Source organism: Hyla sarda, chromosome 1 (genome assembly GCF_029499605.1).
Source record: "Hyla sarda isolate aHylSar1 chromosome 1, aHylSar1.hap1, whole genome shotgun sequence".
NCBI classification, from domain to species: Eukaryota; Metazoa; Chordata; class Amphibia; order Anura; family Hylidae; genus Hyla; species Hyla sarda.
In genome coordinates this window covers 406,192,294-406,209,009 of record NC_079189.1, presented here as the reverse complement: position 1 = coordinate 406,209,009, position 16,716 = coordinate 406,192,294, and the positions used below count along the sequence as shown (strand labels likewise).

The 16,716-nt window shown below is 42.5% G+C and overlaps 1 protein-coding gene across 8 annotated transcripts in view; it reads right to left on the bottom strand.

Annotated features, from left to right (window-relative positions):
• The window catches only part of PLA2G4C (phospholipase A2 group IVC), a 151,706-nt gene that overhangs the window by 55,769 nt on the left and 79,221 nt on the right, over nucleotides 1-16,716 (bottom strand). For 7 of the 8 annotated variants that reach the window (XR_008845643.1, XR_008845633.1, XM_056528570.1 and 4 more), the window contains 2 exons: nucleotides 15,599-15,721; nucleotides 8,603-8,650 (listed from right to left, as the gene is read on the bottom strand). Coding sequence is in view for 6 of the 8 variants with exons in the window: in XM_056528570.1 (XP_056384545.1) it covers nucleotides 8,603-8,650; nucleotides 15,599-15,721 (171 nt within the window). In the remaining 2 variants the exon portion in view is untranslated. The remainder of the gene's footprint in view (nucleotides 1-8,602; nucleotides 8,651-15,598; nucleotides 15,722-16,716) is intronic. The other variant, XM_056528573.1, reaches the window with a different exon arrangement.

The following is a 16,716-nucleotide window of genomic DNA, read 5'->3' as shown; positions in this document are numbered from 1 at the left end:
TCAGGGCAGGCAGCAATAAGCGTGGTCAGACAATCCAGATGGCAACGGTGGTAGCAGTTCAGTAAGTAGGGACAAAGCAGAAGAGTAGTCGGTAGGCAATTCCTGGTCAGCAGTGGACTTCAGTAGTAGCAAGAGCAGCAGATGAGGAGAAGCTTGATCAAGGCTCAGGAGCTCAATAATCAGCAAGCTAGAGTGCAAGGGGCTGGACTTATATAGGGAAGTACCAGGTGTGGGGAATCAAGGGTGATGAGCAAGACTTGGCAAGACTAAGGTTACATAAAAGGTTTTAGGAAGGAATGTCCAGAGAAGACGGTAGCCTAGTAAGCAGGGCTACTGCCTGGGATGTGGCTGGTCACGGGTTCGAATCCTGACAGAATGTTTCATTTAATCAGTTATGGTTCATTGTTATCGCTCCAACCTGTTTCATTGGATTCTTGTGGTAATTCCACAGGTAATATATAACGACGACCATAGGGCCTCACAATTGAAAAGATTGAAGAGATTTTTTTTAATTTAAATTGAAGATTTTGAATAGATTCACAAGTTTAATGTACCGGGTGCCGGAAGCAATTACTTTGATCTAATACTGTATGACCACAAAACCCAATATAACAAGGAGTCACATGGTGGCACAATGACAGAGCCTAGAGGTTTCAGTAGCCTGACGAGACCATAGGGCCTCACAATTGAAAAGATTGAAGATATTTTGTAAAATTTAAATTGAAGATTTTATATAGATTTAAATTTTTAAAGTGTAATTTAATGTGCCAACAGCATGAGGAGACCATACGGTGGCACAATGACACAGTCTGGAAGTGGCAGCAGCACGAGGAGACTATAATGTGGCAGAATAACCCAGCCTGGAGGTGGAAACAGCCTGATGAGACCATAGGGCCTCACAATTGAAAAGATTAAAGATATTTAGTAAAATTTAAATTGAAGATTTTATATAGATTTAAAAAATTTTTAGTTTCATTTAATGTGCCAATGGCATGAGGAGACCATATGGTGGCACAATGACACAGCCTGGAGGTAGCAGCAGCAGCATGAGGGCCATGCCAACTGAGGGTTGAGTCTGAGGAACTCAACAACTGTTGACTGAGGGTGTCGGACGTCACTTGGGATGAAGCGGATGACCAAGTGAACCAATCAATCACGGCTGCTGGGTGAGACACGACGGCTAGCTGACACCTGGAGCTCAGACCCCTTGGTGTGACTGCTGCTGCCACACACCCCTACTCTGCTGCGTACTCTGCCTGGGCCTGATGAACTTAGGCCTCGGCCACTCCTCTGGGTAAGTCCTGGCACTTCTCTGCCTGACGTACTTATACACCAGCTGAGTGCGTGTATGTTACACTTATGAGAGAAGGACAATGCGCTCCACTACGGTTAAAACTGTATTAGACTACAGAAACCAATGTGTAGCTTTGTCTGGCCTTTCACAGTAACTAGGCCCAAATTAGTTTAACAGGAAAATATATAAAGGACATCAAATAGGTGCACGTACAGTTTAAACTTATGAGAGGAGGACAATGTGCTCCACAACAAACTGTATAAGGCTACAGAAACAAGTGGGTAGCTTTGGCTGGCCTTTCCCAGTAACTACTCCAAAATTAGTTTTTCAGTAAAAAAAAAACTTACACGACGTAGGTGTACGTACAGTTTCAACTTATGAGAGGTGGACATATGCTATGCTTAAAACTGTATAAGGCTACAGAAACAAGTGGGTAGCTTTGGGTGGCCTTTCGCAGTAAGTAGGCCAAATTAGCTTAACAGTAAAATATATAAAAGGTGTACGTACAGTTTAAACTTATGAGAGGAGAACTATGCGCTCCACTACAAACTGTATAAGGCTACAGAAACAAGTGGGTAGCTTTGGCTGGCCTTTCACAGTAATTAGGCCAAAATCAGTTTTTCAGGAAAAAAATTTACACCACGTAGGTGTACGTACAGTTTACACTTATGAGAGGTGGACAATACACTACGCTTAAAACTGTATTAGGCTACAAAAAACAAGTGTGTAGCTTTGGCTGGCCTTTCACAGTAACTAGGCCAAAATTGGTTTGACAGGAATAAAAAAAAAAACTAGGCCAAAATTAGTTTGACAGGAAAAAAAAAAAGCGTACACCACCTATGTAGGCACAGGTTACACTTATGAGAGGTGGACAATATGCTCCACTTAAAACTGTATTAGGCTACAAAAACAAGGGTGTAGCTTTGGCTGGCCTTTCACAGTGACTAGGCCCACATTTGTTTTACAGGAAAAAAAAATACGTACATCACCTATGTATGCACAGGTTACACTTCTGAGAGGACAATAAGCTCTGCTACGCAACCTGTATTAGGCACTGTAATCAGGTGACTATGGCTTTTCGTGCTCACCCTAACTGGCCCCTGTTAGCTTTACAGTTGTTGTACAGCCAACTGCAGCACTACAGAATTGCATGTAGTAGAGCCCAGTACAGTATTATTATGCACTAATAGCAGGTGACAATGGCTTTTAGTGCTCAGCCTAACTGGCCCCTATGAGCTTTAGAGTTGAGGTACACCACTGCAGCAGTAGAATCAGTGTGTATTACACCCAAAAGTGTACTTTCTCTCTCTCTCTCTCTCTCTCTCTCTCTCTCTCTCTCTCTCTCCCTTCCCTGTCAGTGCTTTCCTGCAGTGATTTTGGCTTGTGCTGAATCTCTACTGTCAGCAGTTTTTTTGTGCAACAAACACACTGCTCTATCTCTCCCTGCAATGAAACGCTCTCTCGGAAATAAGACGCTGGAATGCCTGGCCGCAAGATGGCTGCCGATTACATAGGGCTGTGATATCACAGGGGTGGCTGGCTGCTGATAAGCTGCATGCTACATTTGATTCAGGGTCATCCCGCTTTCCCGCCTTCCCAAAGTTCCTTGCCCCATGTCCTCACATGTGGATACCCCATTTTAGATGCCCTGGAGCCTGGACCACACTAAATGGAGTTTAATGAAGCGATTCGTGCAATTGAATCGCGGCGATATTTGGATTCATTGTGAATCAAATTTTTCCTGAAATCCGAAATGAATTCGGATTCACCAGATTCGGTTCGCTCATCCCTAATACTCACCATCTCAATGCTGACACCCCTATAATTTCCTTTCACACGTTAAAGGATACTTACCATCTTCAGCATGTATTTACAGATTCGCAAATTTTTACAAGGCTTGTCGTCTTCTAAGATAGTGTTAGATGGGTCCGCTCTTTGTTACTTATCCTTGCCCCTTAAGGGCTTAAAACCACTTTACAATAACCTTCTACACACCGATAACTTTTCTAAGCCGTATCCATTACGGTTTTGGGAGAGAGAAATTGGTCCTTCCTTCTCTAATGAAATCTGGCAACGAGTGTTTAAATCTATCCATGCAGCTTTTCAATGCTCTCCTCATACTGAATCTGCCTTCAAAACTCTTTTATGGTTGTATTACACTCCTGATTGTCTATCTAGAATATACCCCGGGGTGTCGCATTTATGTTGGCGCGGTTGTGGCTCCCGCGACACACTTAACCATATCCTATGGATTTGCCCAATGATCAGACCCTTCTTGACATCCTGCAAATTATTATTAGGAGACATCATAGGGAGTCATGTGCCTTGGACATCCCAGGATGTGATGTTGTTTCTTGAATTGCAATATTTATCACGTGACCTACAAGATTTATTCTGTATCATTTGTATCCTAGCCAAGATTGCTATTGTGAGCAATTGAAAATCAGCGAACGATTCCTACCCTAGATTCTTTTATCAACAAAATAAACTTGACTTTTTCCTATAAGAAAATTATAGCTTTGGGATCTGGTAGATTTCCGTCTTTCACCAAAAGATAGCACTGTTGGTCTACTTCTCCACATTGCAAGGACATTTGATCTACTTCGATTTAAATCTCAATAGTCATTGGGTTCCAATTACTGCTGTAATTTATTCATGTCACACGGGACCACATCCACTCACCATTTCTGTTCCTTATGTCATATTCTTTCTATATACCCACTATTTGTCATTTAACATTGTAAAGTATGCCCGAGTTTCTCTAATTTTTCAAATGGGACTTCTGACCAGCTTCATTCTACTACTCTCCACTTCGCCATTATTGGTTACCTGTTCAAGTTTATTGTTTTATGAGTGTTTTCTGGATACCTACCAAGGTGTTCTTCAACACCTTTCCATTGGCCTACTTTTGTATCAAATAATACTCCCTTGTCAATATTATCTGCTGTTTTTGTGATTAAAATTTAATAAAAACTATTTACGGAAAAGAAAAATGAAGATTTTTACAGCACTTCTATATTTTTTTACTTTCATACTAGTGAACCCAGCCTAAGGGCAGGGTCACATGTAATGGATTCGCAGCAAATTTTTTGCTGCGGATCCGCCAATGAGCAACTCTATAGTGTGCCTCCTGCTGTGACAAGCAGACACACATTGACCTGCGAGATGCCGCACGCACGCAAAGTACTCACAGACATTGCAGTCGCTCCCTGGGCTAGGCCGAGAGCGGCTGCGATGTCTAAGTACACTGCGTCTGTATCAATGTGTCTGCTTGTAGTGGTGGATTGCTGCTACGAGCAGACAACACAAGCACAGTAGGAGGCACACTCTAGGGTCGGTCACCGGCATATCCACTGTGTAAAATACACTGCAGATCCATTATGTGAGACCCTACCCTAATAGTGGTCAAGAGGGGAATGGATCAGGGTGATAATAAGGCTAGGTTCACACTACAGAATCTCTGGCCAGAAAAATGATAGGACTGTGCATACATTGCCGTCCCCATAGATGACAATGTTTCAAGGCAGATTCCTCTGAAAGCGGAATTCCATTTGGAAATTCCAAAGAGTGAACCTAGCCTAAGAGTTTTTGCAGTTTCCACAGAAAGTTTGCGTAGCCTGACTGCAGGTCTGATGACCTGAACTGACAGCGGCAATGAGGTCAGGCTAGGGCATGTGTCCATAATACAGATGTAAATGTGGTGGCGGATGAGAGGATACTGTCTGGTTGGGGTGTAGGGAATTTAGGGTGTTGCTGTTCAGAATAGTTAAGGGCGCTGTTAACCCTTGTCACTCGTGACGCCAGGGTGATGGTTAAATGCTGGGTTTCTTCATAGGCCTATTGCCAACCTTCCCAAGAGCAATAGGTGATGCAGAAATAAAGGATTGTCCACAACCGCTGTTAACTGAAAACTTGCAGGAACCTTTACTGAGGAATTTCTGTACATGTAGTAATAGTAACCGTGACAGTCGGTTGGGATCAGATAAGCCCAATTTAGCTTCTGAAGAATTGTATAGCAGAGATCCGCTGGATTTAGGGGAGTAATTAGGTCCAGTGATCTTGCGATGAGTAGCGGGGAATTGCTTAGTCTATCCGCTATGTTAGAGGCCTAGGCCGCAAGGTTTTGGCCTAGTAACTCGTCTTGTATGCTGCGGAGGTCCTACCTCTTCCAGAGTCAGCAACCCAAGAGAGCGATCAAGATGGCGCGGGTCCCTTATATGGGCAGGGGCCGGCCGTTTTGGATTGGTCCGTAACGACTGTCACTCACCGTTACAGTGCATTGTGGGTGAACACGTCACGGGAACCTCCAAAGGTCCTGTAGCAAAACCATAGAGTTCCAACCTAATCACGTGAACCGCAGGTCCTGCTACGCTCCGAACAGGTAGATAACTAAATATATACATATTTATACTTATACTTATATTAATATTAATAAGAACTGCTATATAGTCATCGACTAAGTGAGAGGTGACAAGGTGACTACAAAAGAGTGACCCCGACGTCCTAGGGACTCTGACTATGGGGACCTCTATATAGGTAGCGTATACAATACGGTACCGGGACACCACATAAAAATACACATATTATACACTCGTGTAAAACTGGCCTTATAGGTTAAAAAAAATAGTTACATATAGATACTGTACACAGTTTCTAAGGCTGAAAAAAGAGATAAGTCCATCCAGTTCAGCCGATTATCCTATATCGCTGATCCAGAAGAAGGCAAAAAAAAAAAAAAAAAAACATAAGGTAATATCCAATTCTTTCCTGACTCCAAATCTGGTAATCAGTATAAATCCCTGGATCAATGTCCCACATCCAGAATCTAGTGACTAAAACCTGTAATATTATTGCTCTCTAAAAATGTATCCAGGCTCCTTTTGAACTCTTTTATTGAGTTCACATGACCACTTCCTCTGGTCCATAGTCTCACTGCTCTTACAGTAAAGAACCCTTGCCTGTGCTGGTGTAGACACAGAGGATTCCCCGTTGTAATAGATACAGTTTCTAGATATAAATAGATCATAGTAGGAAAATCAAAAGATATAGAGGTGCTGTGAAAATCTTCCTTTATTGATAATTATAAAATCCACCAGAAGTAGTGTGATGGTACTAAAGAGTTTTATACTATACTGTATATACATATAAACACAATCAAGGAGTGCTTGCCACTGATAAAAATTCTATCACAATGAACCTATTAGATGTAATAAAGTAAAAACCTGACCTCCTGCTTGTTTTTGTATGTGTATATAGTTTTTTTTGTACTATATCCTATGTGAAGGATAGATTTTTGTACAGATCTACCCATCACATGGAATATAATATAAAAGGTATTCAGAATCCATGCATACCCCCTCACGCAATGTAAGTATAAATACGAGTACATACAGTATGTGGTATGTCGGTGAACCCTTAAATACATATGAAGAATTTTTACATTAGAGAAATAACCGCCAAGACAAGGATGTACAGAGTAGGGGGGTAGTTAGACATATGTAATATCCCAGTACAGGACCTGATCCTGCACTACCCTTAGGCCCTGTCAAGTTGAGTCCCTCAGTGACCTGGGGGCTCTCCTGCAGTGTCTCCCCTGCTGTTACTATACTGTCATTTATTGCCATAGAATTGTAGTCAGTATACTAATGTATAGTCAGTATATAGCTATGTATTTTGTGTATAAGGTGTTAAGGACCTGTGGTGGTCACATGATATGTTCACATGATGTTATCACATGATTACCCAGAGAGCACCAGTGAAACACATGACCTGCAGCTTGACCTATGGGCTTCTGGCTCAGCCCCATTTTATAAGAGGGGCAGCCATTACAATCTCTTTCTGCTGAGGACAGCAAAGCACAGACATCACAGATCCTGTGTCCAGTTGAGTTATGTGTCAAAGGATTTCTCATTGTTTACAGTTACATGGCCAGGTGGAAATGTCCATTCTGTACTGTTTGTTCCATCACCTCTGTCTTTGCTGTCTTGTGCTAAGCAGAAGGTTAGCATTAGCCATGAGAAGTTGCGTAAGGATAGTCAGTCTTTGGTGTGTATTACAGAGGAGATGGAAGCAGTGGCTGAACATAGCACTAGTTGGACTGATGGTGGCATGCGTGATGGGGATACTATAAGGCATCATTGTGGATATACACAGGGATTAACATAGCACTCCAACCTCAGACTATCCTGATTTACCTCAAGCACAGACCTTGGGCTCCAGCTTTAACCCTTGTAATCGCAAGAACAAAATGATGTAGCCCAGCGAAGAGCAATTAACACAGGAGATTTATTTGGACATGAAAATAAAAACAGCACAGTTTCAACTGTGACACACGGTCTTAGTCATGGCTGGGCATGCTGAGGGGGAGCAAGGAGCCTGTAATCAGACATCAGAAGTTCATGGAGATAGAAGTGCTGGGGACAAAGAGGAGGAGTTGGATGATGACAATGTAGTGTTGGACAGGACGTGAGAACCAGGTGAGGAGGAAAGGAGGGGCACAGTCAGGTCTTGGCGTACCTGTCCAGTTATCTGCTATGTGGAATTTTTTTCTACCAAACCAGATAAGGAAAATGTGGTACTGTGCCGTCTCCGCAAAGATAAAGTAAGCCGTGACCAGGGTACGAGTATAAAAACTAGGTCTCCACGTAGATACATGGAGGATATCACAAGGCAGCGTGGGACAGTAGAGACGCACCACAATGTGAGGAATACCATGCCCCTGCCGCTGCTGCTCCTCCGGATCCCTCTCAGCTGTCTAGCAGTAAGGCCTTATCCACAGGCAGCACATTCTCTGTCCTCATCAGTGCTGTGTCCTCCTCCTCTATCCTGCCAGTTATCTATTGACTCTTATTTCTATAGGGTATGTACCTCTAACACACTTCTAAAAATATACCATTTTGTGTTTGGTGCAGGGTGATGTAATAGGAAGAGGTATAATAATTGAGTTTCATCAGCATAGAGATGATATTGGAAGTAAAATCTGATAATTTATTCAAAAATGTAAAGAGAGAAAAGGATTGATTCCCAAAAAATACTTAAAAAACAGCAAGCGGAGAAGAAATAGAGCCAGCAAATGATGCACTGAAGGAGCAGTTTGAGAGGTAGGAAAAAAAACAAGAGAAAGCAAAATCCTTAAGGCTAAAAGAGCAGAGCATAGTGAGTAGGAGACGCTGATTTACAAATGGTTCATAGAGATCCAGAAGAACTAATAGAGAGTAGTAGCCATGAGATTTAGCCACCGAGAGAGCATTTGAGGCTTTAGAAAGAGCAGTTTCCTGTGTACAATGAATACCTGATTTCGTAACCTACCAACAAGCTTGTTCATTGTTGTTTGATCAGACTCATTTGCCTTGGCTACTGGTTGAATTGAAACATCATAAAATTAGTATCAGTCACATATACAAACTTTCAATACATTTAATAAATGAGATGATTAATATAATACAATAAGTAGATTGAAAGGCCTACTGCCTACTGATGCTCCTCCTGGCACACAGCATATGCCTTACTAGCCACCTTAGCTATGCTCCTGCCTTCTAGATATCAATTAGGCAGTTGTTGGCAGAAATCAATAGGTTAACTTCACAATGTACAATTTATCTTTATAATTGAAATTTGGCTTGTCTAATGGACAACAAAAGCACCTTGTCTCCCACCTCACTTTACACACACACACACACACACACACACACAAACACAAACACTTGCTCACGGGCACAAAAATATATAGATGCATACACATATACACAGCCTGAACATACAGTGACCCCCCGACCTACGATGGCCCCGACATATGATCAAATCGACATACGATGGCCTCTCAGAGGCCATCACATGTCGTTGTCAGCATCGACATACGATGCTTTTTTATGTCGGGGCCATCACATAAAGTGCTATCCGTCAGCGCAAAATGCTTAAGCTGCTGCCGGATAGCAGCTTAATGTTCCCCGTGTGATGCGGTAAGTATTACTTACCCCTCCACGATGCTACGGGGTGCCCTCCGGGTCCATCACTGGTCTTCCGGTGTCTTCTTGGCCCTCTCCGATGACGTCAATACGCTGCTGCGCACGTCATCCAATAGGAATGGCGTACGCAGCGGCGTAATGACGTCGCTACGCAGGCCCAGTAAGGCCTTGCGGAAGACAGGGGAGGACCGGAGAAGACAGCAGAGGACCGGAGAAGACAGCGGAGGACCGGAGATGACCAGGAGAGCCCAGCGGAGGCCCGGGGTCACCATCGGGAGAGGCGGGGACAGGTGAGTACAGCTTCCTATACTTTACATTGCACGAATCCCTCATGGATGGATGGATTCGACAAACGATGGCTCATTTGAAACGAATTACCATCGTATGTTGAGGGACCACTGTACTGTAAAATCATAGAGGAAGATTTATCATGGGTTTTAAGCAGCTTTTTTTGCTTACAAAAGTTGCACGTGCACCTAAGCAAATTTTTGTGCGACTTTTGTGGGTAAGCAAAAAATACCAATCTGCTCTACCTAAGCAATTTTCAGTTTTTACTTGGCAGTGGTCCAGGATTTATCATTGCGAAAGTCGCACGTAATCAAATAAAAGTTGCAAACCCCCTTCAAAAAGTCTCAAGTGGAAGCAAGGGCAGACCTGGCTTACAAACTTGAATATGACAGCATTTTCAAAAAGTCGCACATAAAGTCCCACGTGAGACTTTTTTTGCAACTTTTTTTCCCAGCTCCCTGCAAGGTGTTGGGACTACAACTCCCATTATGTCCTCACTGTGGTTGGGGAGAGAAGCCATGCAAAAGTCGCACAAAAAGTCACTTTTTTTGAACTTTCATTTTCACAGGCAGGGTGGGACGAGCAGGTAGGAGATGTTAAGGAGGGTGTCCGCACATCTCCCGCCCATGCAACACTACTAAAACTCTCAGCATGTCCTTAGTGTAAGGACATGCTGGGAATTGTAGTTGTGCAGCACAGGGGGAGTGTGTTAGATGGGCAGGCGTATGACAAGCTTGTCACCCAGCCGTGCCTAATGACTACAACTCCCAGCATGTCCTTACTGCAAGGGAATGCTGGGAGTTGTAGTCATGCAGTGGGGGCAGGTGACAAGCTTGTCACCTGCTTACACATCTCCCCCCAGCCCTGCTGCATGACTACAACTCCCATTATGTCCTTACCGTAAGGGAATGCTGGGAGTTTTAGTCATGTGGTGCGGTGCGAGCGGGAAATGTGCCGCTGGGTTGCAATAAATATACTAACTTATTTTCCTGTGGACTACGACAATAACCAGTGTTTATTTAATGTTAATAAAACGGTTAACGAGGGCTTGTGGGGGAGTGTTTTTTGGAATAAAAGTTTTTTAAACTTGTTTTTATTTATTTACTTTACAGGCTTAGTAGTGGAAGCCGTCTTATAGACAGAATCCAATACTAAGCCAAGGCTTAGCGTTAGCACCAACAACAGCTAGTGCTAACCCACGATTATTACCCCAGTACCCACTACCACAGGGCTGTCAGGAAGAGCCGCTACAACAGGCCCGGAGTGTCAAATATGGCGCTCCTGGGCCTAGGCAGTAACAGGTTGACATTATTTAGGCTGGGGAGGGCCAGTAACAATGGTCCTCATCCACCCTGGTAACATCAGGCTGTTGCTGCTTGGTTGGTATTTGGCTGAGAATGAAAATATGGGGAACCCTATGCATTTTTTTTCCATAAATAATTAAAGGGGTACTCCGGTGGAAAACTTTTTTTTTTTTATCAACTGGTGCCAGAAAGTTAAACAGATTTGTAAATTACTTCCATTAAAAAATCTTAATCCTTCTAGTACTTATTAGCTGCTGAATACTACAGAGGAAATTATTTTCTTTTTGGAACACAGAGCTCTCTGCTGACATCATGACCACAGTGCTCTCTGCTGGCATCTCTGTCCATTTTAGGAACTGTCCAGAGCAGCATATGTTTTCTATGGGGATTTTCAGCTACTCTGGACAGTTCTTAAAATGGGCAGAGGTGTCAGCAGAGAGCACTGTGGTCATGATGTCAGCAGAGAGCTCTGTGTTCCAAAAAGAAAATAATTTCCTCTGTAGTATTCAGCAGCTAATAAGTACTGAAAGGATTAAGATTTTTTAATAGAAGTAATTTACAAATCTGTTTAACTTTCTGGAGCCAGTTGATTTAAGAAAAAAAAAAAAGTTTTCCACCGGAGTACCCCTTTAACCCCTTAAGGACTCAGCCCATTTTGGCCTTAAGGACTCAGACAATTTAATTTTTACGTTTTCATTTTTTCCTCCTCGCCTTCTAAAAATCATAACTCTTTTATATTTTCATCCACAGACTAGTATGAGGGCTTGTTTTTTGCGCGACCAGTTGTCCTTTGTAATGACATAACTCATTATATCATACAATGTATGGTGCAACCAAAAAACACTATTTTTGTGGGGAAATTAAAACGAAAAACGCAATTTTGCTAATTTTGGAAGGTTTTGTTTTCACGCCGTACAATTTATGGTCAAAGTGACATGTGTTCTTTATTCTGAGGGTCAATACGAGTAAAATGATACCCATTATTACATACTTTTATATTATTGTTGCGCTTAAAAAAAATCACAAACTTTTTAACCAAATTAGTACGTTTATAATCCCTTTATTTTGATGACCTCTAACTTTTTTATTTTTCCGTATAAGCGGCGGTATGGGGGCTCATTTTTTGCGCCATGATCTGTACTTTTTTTTATACCACATTTGCATATAAAAAACTTTTAATACATTTTTTATTATTTTTTTTTTTATAAAATGTATTAAAGACTTTTTTTTTATTTTTTTTCGTTCACGCCGTTCACCGTACGGGATCATTAACATTTTATTTTAATAGTTCGGACATTTACGCACGCGGCGATACCAAATATGTCTATAAAAAATGTTTTTTACGCTTTTTGGGGGTAAAATAGGAAAAAACGGACGTTTTACTTTTTTATTGGGGGAGGGGATTTTTCACTTTTTTTTACTTTTACTTTTACATTTTTTTACATTTTTTTTTTACACTTGAATAGTCCCCATAGGGGACTATTCATAGCAATACCATGATTGCTAATACTGATCTGTTCTATGTATAGGACATAGAACAGATCAGTATTATCGGTCATCTCCTGCTCTGGTCTGCTCGATCACAGACCAGAGCAGGAGACGTCGGGAGCCGCACGGAGGAAGGAGAGGGGACCTCCGTGCGGCGTTATGAATGATCGGATCCCCGCAGCAGCGCTGCGGGCGATCCGATCGTTCATTTAAATCGCGAACCGCCGCAGATGCCGGGATCTGTATTGATCCCGGCACCTGAGGGGTTTATGGCGGACGCCCGCGAGATCGCGGGCGTCGGCCATTGCCGGCGGGTCCCTGGCTGCGATTAGCAGCCGGGATCAGCCGCGCATGACACGGGCATCGCTCCGATGCCCGCGGTTATGCTTAGGACGTAAATGTACGTCCTGGTGCGTTAAGTACCACCTCACCAGGACGTACATTTACGTCCTGCGTCCTTAAGGGGTTAAATAAAAAAAAAAAAAAGGCATAGGGTTCCCTGTATTTTTATTCTCAGCCAGAAACCAACCAAACAGCAACAGCCTGATGTTACCAGGGTGGGTGAGGACCATTGTTATTGGCCTTCCTCAGCCTGTTACGGCCTTGGCCCAGGAGAGCCATTTTTGACGCTCTGTTTTTGGTACCCTTTCTGACACCCCTGTGGTGGTGGGTGCTGGGGTAATATTCGGAGGTTAGCACTAGCTGGTTTTGGGGCTAAGGCTAAGCCCCGGCTTAGTAATGGACTACGTATATAAGACGGCTTCCACTACTAAGCCTGTAAAGTAAATAGAAAAAAATAAAAATAAACACATTTAAAAAACTTTTATTCCAAAAAACACTCCCCCACAAGCCCTCGTTATAAAATGTTGTTAATATAAAAAAAAAACCTGCGAAGGCCGACAGGTATATGAAATTACAGTACTGTAATTTCACATTTCCCTGGCAGACCTGTGATTGGTCCAGACCTTCTGCCCAATCATAGCTGCCAGAGGGAAACATAAAGTTACAGTGCCATAACTTAATTTTCCCCACTGGGAAGCCACGGAGTGGAGCACAAGCCCCCCGCTTCCCTGGCTTCCTTGTCACCTGCCCACACCCCACTACTACAACTCCCAGCATGCCCTTATTGTAAGGGCATGCTGGGAGTTGTAGTGGTGCAGCACGGGCGGGAGATGTGCGGGCGGGTGACAAGTTTCCCTGACTTGCTTGTCACCCACCTGCACATCTCCCACCAGCCTGCCATCGCATGACTACAACTCCCAGCTTGCCTTTACAGTGAGGACATGCTGGAAGTTGTAGTCGTGCAGTGCAGGCAGGTGACAATAAATGTACTAACATATTTTCCGTGTTTTTTTTCTTCTGAATTTCAGATCCATGTATCCTGTGGACTGCTATGATGACCAGCGTTTCTTTTTTGTTCAACGTTAATAAAATGGTTAACGAGGGCTTGTGGGGGAGTGTTTTTTTTTAAATAAAAGTTGTTTTAAACGTGTTGTTTTTTTTTATTTTTATTTTCATTGCAAGCTTAGTATTGGAAGCTGTCTTATAGACGGAATCCATTACTAAGCCGGGGCTTAGCGTTAGCCCCCCAAAACAGCTAGCACTAATCCCCAATTATTACCCCGGTACCCACTGCCACAGGGGTGTTGGGACGAGCCGGTACCAACAGGCCCGGAGCGTCAAAAAATAGCGCTCCTGTGCCTAGGTGGTAACAGGCTGGCATTATTTAGGCTGAGGAGGGCCAGTAACAATGGTCCTCACCTACCCTCGTAATGTCAGGCTGTTGCTGCTTGGTCGGTATATAGGGGAAAATAGGGGAAAACCTATGCATTTTTTTTATATTTAATTATTTATGCAAAAAAAATGCATAGGGTTCCTTGTATTTTCATTCTCAGCCAGATACCAACCAAGCAGCAACAGCCTGATGTTACCAGGGTGGGCGAGGACCATTGTTACTGGCCCTCCCCAGCCTAAATAATGCCAGCCTGTTACCACCTAGGCCCAGGAGCGCCATTTTTGACGCTCTGGGCCTGTTGGTACCGGCTCTTCCTGGCACCCCCGGCGGTGGGTACAGGGGTAATAGTTGGGGGTTAGCTCTAGCTGTGTTTGGGGCTGACGCTAAGCCCTGGCTTAGTAATGGATTCCGTCTATAAGACGGCTTCCACTACTAAGCCTTTAAAGTAAATAAAAAAACAAAAACAACACGTATATAAAACTTTTATTTTAAAAAACACTCCCCCCAAAAGCCCTCGGTAACCATTTTATTAATATTAAACCAAAAAATAAATAAATAAATAAATAAAATGCTGGTCATTGTAGTCCACCAAATCTGAAGTAGTCCACAGGATACACAGATCTGAAATGAGAAGAAAAAAACAATCAAACAAAAAAAAATGGGTTAGTACATTTAGGGGGAAAAAGTGGTAAAAAAATGAAATAAACATACACATATATAAACAGTACACACACACACATATATATATATATATATATATATATATATATATATGTATATATATATATACGTCGCTCTTTTTTTTTCACAGCTGTGACTTGAGGTGGGGTTACAAATTGGTGTTCTGAAGTCATTTATTGGTTTTTGCTTATGTGTGCTAAAAAAATGGTATTCCAAAGTGATTTATTGTTTTTTTTTTGCTTATGTGAGCCAAATTTATTAACCCCCTATGATAGTATGATAAATATGTCACACATAAGCAAAACCATAGCAAAAGAAAAATGCCTACAGAACTCGCTTACCAAAGAAACGATGATAAATGTCCTTCATAGCCCCTTTTGCATAGCTTTAGCATGAATTCTTATTTGGCCAAAAGCTATCCCTTCAGAGTTCCAACAACCCATTACAAAAAATACATGAAATTTATCAAGCCCGATCCCTCTTTTCCGTTGACCCACAATTTAGTTTGTTGGCTGATCCTGCCAAAATCACTGGGGTTTGACTGACTTATGCACCATATACTACATACCTAATGTGTATAGGCACTTTGGCGCAGGAGCAGAAATAGTCAAAATGCAGAAGTCATTATAAAATGCGTATACTGACCCAAACAATAAATATTAAAAAAATAAAGCAAATGTTTTAAAAATTTGTAGTGTTACATCACAAATTTACATAAAGTCTGATCACATTAGAGTCAGAAGACTTTCTCCTCTTAATATGAAGATGAATTGATATGTATCTCACAGGGGTTTTGTTTTTACTCCCCATGACAAATACAAAATACTAAAAACAAATCAGTTACCATGTAAGATGTTTTCAAAGTCCTTAAACAGCGTTTCCATGTCTGCATCAGTCATCTCAACTAGATCATGGCTTGAGAGGAAGGCCCCCAATTTTTTGCATCCATCGCAGAAGCAGATTCCCTCTATAATGTAAGAACAAAATATGTAAATGACATGTCTAGAAATATGTTATGTCTGTTCAAATAAAAAGATGTGAAAATATGTTTATAGTTATGTGATAGACATACATGTACAAGCTCCTGACAGCAATCTACTGTAACTAGAATTACCCCCTCCCGCATTATACAGACCCCTGTATCACCCTCCCCCTGCATAACACCCACCACAGAATCACACCCACTGAATAATACAGACCCCAGAATGATGTCTTCTCTGACCAAAGTCCTTAATCTTTCCTTTTTTTCTCTCTCTCTTTCTGGCCCTGATTTTTATGAAGGCTTCTCCCAGCTATGAGTTGCCTCTGCAGAATCTGACAGACACATATTTTAAGCTCCTTTCTCCAGCACCATCCCCACCTGTATACAAACTCCTTATCAATATTGCCTCACATAGTAATAGTGCCCACTTTGTGTCCCCATATACACACATACAGCCCCCATATACACATACAACCCCAATACACATACATAGTCCCCATACACAGCCCTCTTAAACACACACAGCCTTCATATACACCCATATAGCCCCCATATGCACATACAAAGCCCCCTATACACAGCCCCCATACATACACACAGCTCCCATATAAACATACAGCCCCATATACACATACAGCCCCCATACAAATACACAGCCCCCATACACACACATATACAGCTCCCAAATACACATACACAGCCCCCATACACACACAGACCCCCATACACACACAGCCCCCTCATACATACGCAAAGCCCCCACATACACAAACAGCCCTCATATGTACACACAGCCCCCATAAACACATACATCCCCCACACATACCATAGTTCTCCTCCAGTGCTGAGTGCTGCCAGCTACTCTGCTCTTCAATGGCAGGCGCAGAGCAGGGAGATGGCGGGACATATCGGCAACATCACTTGCCGTCATCTTCCAGCAGAAGCTGCTGGTAACTGATGTGCCAGGCACAGGTATGTCT